The sequence below is a fragment of the Arachis ipaensis genome, chromosome B05 (assembly GCF_000816755.2).
Source record: "Arachis ipaensis cultivar K30076 chromosome B05, Araip1.1, whole genome shotgun sequence".
NCBI classification, from domain to species: Eukaryota; Viridiplantae; Streptophyta; class Magnoliopsida; order Fabales; family Fabaceae; genus Arachis; species Arachis ipaensis.
The window spans coordinates 141,911,652-141,917,828 of NC_029789.2; the positions used below are offsets into that span (position 1 = coordinate 141,911,652).

At 34.8% G+C, this 6,177-nt stretch overlaps 1 protein-coding gene across 2 annotated transcripts; it reads left to right on the forward strand.

The window, feature by feature from the left end:
- LOC107644542 (heterogeneous nuclear ribonucleoprotein 1) lies at positions 1-3,445 on the forward strand. 2 transcript variants are annotated; one of them, XM_016348423.2, is made up of 6 exons: positions 1-279; positions 529-569; positions 722-885; positions 996-1,095; positions 1,683-1,852; positions 2,644-3,445. In XM_016348423.2, exons 1-6 carry the CDS (start codon positions 116-118, stop codon positions 3,151-3,153), a joined length of 1,149 nt encoding a protein of 382 aa, XP_016203909.1. In that variant the 5' UTR covers positions 1-115; the 3' UTR covers positions 3,154-3,445. The 2 variants fall into 2 exon arrangements, with proteins under 2 accessions (XP_016203909.1, XP_016203910.1); XM_016348424.2 differs by lacking the exon at positions 529-569 and having other exon boundaries at positions 23-279.

Consider the following 6,177-nt stretch of genomic DNA (forward strand, 5'->3'; position numbering starts at 1 on the left):
AGTGAGTCTGCTATATAAACCTAATCTGATATCTAGGGTTACGTTTTACTCTCCTCTCTCTCCTCTTCTCTCTTCTCTCTGCACCGTTCTCTGCTGCCTAAATCTCTCTCTCACGATGGACTCTGCCGGCAACGAACAATTCGTCGGTGGCGGAGAACCCTTCTCCCACAGAGAAGACGAACACGAACTCCAACACCACAGAAGAGAAGATGAAGAAGACGAAGAACACGAGCATCACCACAATTCTCAACCTCTTTCTGGAGATGGTGCTAGCCCTGGGTAACTTACTTCTCTCCTCTCTCTCTCTCTCTCTAGATTTTCAATTATTCCCTTTTTGTATTCTTCGTACGCAAGAAAATTCAACCTTGATGAATTAAATTCAGTTCACCTTTTCCCTCGGAAAGATTAGGTTTTTTGAGAATTCGGTGAAAAGAGTTTTTGCTTTCCCTTCGTTATATGTTGTTTATGTTGTTAGATGTTGGTATTCTTAGATTTGGTTCTAATTTAACTCGGCCCCATAATTTGCAGAAAGATATTTATAGGTGGTTTAGCAAGAGATACGACCGTAGGTTAGTGCTTTTGTCTATAATTTCTGAATCATAAGTTCTTAGGGTTCCAAACCCTTCTCTATAGTGTGCACTTCTACAGGTTAGTGCTCTTTTTGCTGCTCATTTAACTTCTTTTTTTACAATATGAGTTGTGTTTGTGTATGGATTTGCAGCCCAATTTGTGAAGCACTTTGGTAAATATGGTGAGATTACGGATTCTGTGATCATGAAGGACCGCAAAACCGGCCAGCCTCGTGGATTCGGGTTTATAACTTACGCCGATCCCTCTGTGGTTGATAAAGTCATTGAGGACAATCATGTTATCAATGGCAAACAGGTAAGGAACTAAGGTTTGCACTTTATGATCTATTAGCTTTAGGACTTATTCTAGTGATTAGTGGATGTATGATTTGATGGCCTCTTTTATGGTTTTGGGATCATATATAGGTTGAGATTAAGCGCACGATACCAAGGGGAGCTGTTGGCTCTAAGGATTTTAGGACAAAGAAAATTTTTGTAGGTGGAATTCCTTCAACTGTGACTGAAGGTAGGCTGCCTCGTTAGTGACCAAATTATTGCTGCTTGAATAGGAGGTGTCAACAAGGGTCACCCGGCACAAAACCTTGACATGAGAGGGTGTACTCCAAAATTTTAGGACACTATGGACGTATAATCATATATAATAAGAAGTTATCTAAGTTTTGATTTCTATAGTTCGATTTTGTTTTTCATGTTTGAGAGTACTATTTAGGATTTGTCGTGAGTTTGGTGGTTTTGCTCTGATATTGTATTCAGAGACAGAGCTCCGTAATTTATTTTATTTGATATGTTCAAATATGTGTTGCATTGGAGAAAATCTTATGAATCACTTGTGTGCACATCATTTACATATGCAAGATGTGCCTTGTGTATCATCAGTTCATGGTAATATATAAGTGATTGAATGTATTCATCATTACTTGAATTTTGTGATTCAAAGATTTTTCTAAGTAACTCAATTTGCTGCTTCTCAACCACAAAAAGAATTTATTGGATTTTAAAAGAAAAGAGACTTGTCAATCATGAAGTTTGTGCACAGATGGCTTCATACTTTTTTTGGTGTTGTTTTTGAACTCGTATGTTCTGCATGTGCAGATGAGTTTAGAGACTTCTTTACACGCTATGGGGAAGTCAAGGATCACCAAATAATGAGGGACCACTCCACCAATCGTTCTCGAGGATTCGGGTTTATCACCTTCGACTCTGAGGAAGCTGTTGATGATCTGTTGTCCATGGGGAACAGGATTGAGTTTGCTGGAGCTCAGGTGAAGAATCTTTCAATTCTAAATTTATTTCTGCATTGTCTTATTGTACATAGCACACATGTCATATATGGAATTCAAAGGGCTATTACTTCTATGGTTGACTCTCTAAATCTTGAAGTTCATGTTGGAGTAAATTTCTGATGTCTTGGTTTTGTGGCTAACCTGTAGTGCTTCTTAAAATTTGTGTTTGGCAGAATCAACAGTTCTAAAAGTTCAAGGATTTTGGTTGTTGTTTATTATAGCTCTGTTGTTCATGTCCAAATATTTTTGGATCGTTAATCATGATGCACTTTAGGCAAATATTCATTTGCTATGATTGTTTACTTTTGTATATAATTGGATTTGGATGTAGCTTCTTCCGTCTGCATACTGCTTGAATAGAGTGGAATTTTCATGGTGGCTAGGCTAGCATTGGTCATTGGATAGTGTGCAGAAACTTTGTGGAAGGAGTAGGGTGTGGGGAGGAAGTTCTTGCCGTAATTTCTTTTCTGATGAGTCAGAAATTTGCCTCATTTGTATTATTCCTCATGTTTAAATGCATGAGCTCATCTGCATGAGTGTTTTTTATGCCTCTAGTGATTCTTTATCCCGAGTCATCAAGTTTCTTGATTTCACTGTTTGGACAACTATTGTGGGTTGCTGCTTTGTTAATCATGTTTTTTTCCCCCATATTATACATAGTAATCTAATTGTTTGACTAATCCAAAAACTTGAGGTACTTGTATTATTTTGTTTTTCCTATTATGCGAAACTTCTTATCAATTAAGGAAGTTTGTTGTCTTCTATTTTAGGTGGAAATCAAGAAGGCTGAACCAAAGAAGCCAAACCCACCACCTACGTCATCCAAGCGCTATAATGACTCAAGGTCTTCATATGGTGGTGGATACGGAGATGCTTATGATGGATTTGGTGGCAGCTTTGGTGTTGGTGGTTATCGGTCAGGTGGCATGTACGGTGGTAGGAGTGGTGCTTATGGTGGCTATGGAAGCGAATTCAGCGGGTATGGAGGATATGCCGGTGCAATGGGGCCTTACAGAGGAGATCCTTCCTTGGGATATGCTGGTCGTTATGGTGGAGGAGGCTTTAGCCGAGGCTATGATCTTGGTGGGTATGGTGGAGCTAGTGAGAATTATGGGGCATATGGCGGTGCTGCTGCTGGAGGTGGTTCTTCTGCTGGTGGTGCCTATCAAACTGGCTATGGTGCTGGACTAGGTGGCGGATATGGAGGGGCTAGCGGAGGCTCCTTTTATGGGAGTAGAGGTGGATATGGTGCTGGTCGATATCATCCTTATGGAAGGTAGAAGCTTGTAAAGCATATTTTAATCTTAGGACTGATGTCTAGCACCAAATTAAAGCCAGAGTTTGTATTGTGTTTCTTTAGGGTTATTTCTTCGGGAGGAAAGAAAATTTGTCCCGCACACTTTTATTTCTGCGAACTGTTTACTTTTCAGTTTTAGATTAAAATTCTCCTTGGTTCCCTGTTGAACTTAGTTGTGATTGATGCAAGAGCTGCAAATTACAAAGAGGATGTATTAATTTTGTTTGTCATTTCTTGCTAGTTGCTACAATGGTTTTTACTTGTCTTTTTATTTTGATTTGATTACTGACTTTTCATTCATGAAAGATATGAAGTATGTCTTGGGTGCTTCTTGCAAGAGAATTTTTTTTTTTTCCTACTGAAATCAAGAAAGGTGAAAAACCAACTACAAAAGAAGAATGGATTCTTCTTTCATTTTGTTTCCCCATTGATGTAAGAGTCATTTTGTTGAGTGATGTGTAAAGCAGATGTATTCTCAGAATTGAAGGAGTACTATGATGGTGGTAGAATGAGGTGCTTTTGATATACCTAAACTTTTTCTGTTACTAAAATATGAAGAATACATTTACTTAAATCTAATAAACATTACTACCTAGCATGGACATGAGAATATGGGAAGAAGATTGAAAATCACTCCGCTACCACCAAGACAACCATGAGTTGCAAACAATTAGCACATTTTCGTGCTATTTTATGAGTGTTGAAGCTTCAAATCTAGAAAGCTGGTTTGAAGAGGAATTGTTTTGTCCAAAAAACTAGGAACTTATGCTTGTTTGCCTAATCTCTCCTTTTTTTTCTTTTCCATATAAGAAAAAAAATGTTACCATTTCATCTCATTGGGAAAAAAGTACTAGATATTCTTGATGAGTATTAATTTTAAAATGGGATGTATCATTACAAAAATCTTGACGAGTATATCTTGTCTGGTTCCATTTGATACCAGGAGATTTGTAGTACTAGTTCTTTTATCTCCTTGTTTCTCTTTTAATTTCCTTTCACGAAAGCAAATTAAAAAGCTCCGTTCATTTTAAGAAAGTATGATTAAGAAAAGGGGACAAAGTACATCACAGACCTCATAGTTTTCTCCAAGGGTTTAACTTGTATATTGGTAACTACATTATTATTATTATTATTATTATTATTAGCAAACTTATATATTTTTTTTCCCCCATAAGACTAGTGTGTTAGGTAATTAATTTAGTAGTACATGAGAGAGCAACCTTATTTGCAAACAAAGTATGTGATCCAACATTTGTTGTTTCCTTGTAAGAGTTGGAGTCTATAATCGAACATTATAAGAAGCCTTTCTTATAATTCAATTCTTGATGAAAATAAATAAATTATTATGAAAGGTTTATGAAGAGGTTAATGGTGAAAGACTATTTTAGAGTATTATTTCCAATTAATCCAGGTGTGTGGTTGGAGGAATTATAAATAATTCTTAGGAATTTTAAGATGGGAACATCATATTCTCATGTTTGGTTCAAAGTTTGAAAAGTTATTCCTAAGCAAATTTGATTTCAGGGAATCAAAATACCATCATTTCAATTCTCACATTCCCTTTGGATATCTTTGATTCCCATGGGAATGGAATCTTTGTAACAAAGTAATACTTAAACTACACACACCCCAGAAATAACAAAGGTGTACCAATATATGATATAACAAAAAATATATAAAATTAAATTTTTTTATCCTTAATATTAAATCTTAAACTTTTAAAAGTTAAGATTCATGATTTAAAATTTAAAGTTTAAAAATTGACTAATATTGATAAAAAAAAAATGACTCTCTTGTTAATTCATGAAAAGAATTACTCTTGCATTACATGGAATAATAAATACATTTTGAAAACCAAAAATTGAATTTTGAGTAATGAATGAAGTCTATTAGTAAGAAAAGAAAAAAGAAAAGAAAATCCAAGTTGTATCTTTGTAAGATAGCTTCCAAACATTTGTTTTAAGAGTTATGAAATTTATGGCAAGTAGTCCTAACCTCACGTGCAGCAGCACCGGCAAGAATGGCAGAAACCTCATCAGCTATGGCCCCCCAACAATTCATTTTAATACTCAGTGGAAAACAAATTAGCAATGTTTTTTTTTTTTTTTCTCCTTTGTGTTTTATTCTCTCATTGGTCAACAGCCTGTGATGCCTAGTACCTGTATTATTCATGCCCTTGTCGTTTATGTTGCCAATTTATAAATAAAATTTCTTTATTTACTAAAATAAAATAATTAGACATTATTGTTTATGTTTGCTAATGCATGTTTCGGCGAACTGTATCACATTTCACATTTTAGAAGTTGCAGTTCATCCAATATTTAAGCAAACTACAAAAAATAATATAATTTGTTTATACAATAAACGAAATGAGAGCAATATAAAAAAAATAATGTGAGTAAATAATTTCTATCTATTTTCTTTTAGAAAATAAAGGTTTTTTTTTTTAACTTTATAATAGAAAAAAAAGCCTATGTTGCCAATATTGCAGACAAGATTAAGATTCTTGCATTATTCATCTTCATGCTCTCTTATTTTTATTTAATTTCCTTCTTATCAATACTTTCAACTATTATACCATTCCCTTCAACTTTCAACTAGTTGAAGAAATTTGATGTAACTATATATATAGAAAATAGAGAAAAGGACAAATAGGTACCTAATCTTTTGCCCCGCAGATATTTTTGTCCATGACCATTGAAAAATATTTTTAAGTCTCTGACCTTCACAAAACTTGGACGGATCAGTCCCTGACGGAGGCATTTGGACGGAGGGATTAATTCGTCCAAGTTTTGTGAAGGTCAGGGACTTAAAAGTATTTTTCAATAGTCAGGGACAAAAATGTCCACGAGACAAAAGGTCAGGGATCTATTTGTCTTTTTCTCTAGAAAATAATTTATTAGACTCAAGTAACTATTACGTTTCTATATTTTTTTTTATTTTTCTATATTTTTTTCCGTTCTATAATAATCTGTATAGAATCCGCCTCACTTCTACTTTTAGATAA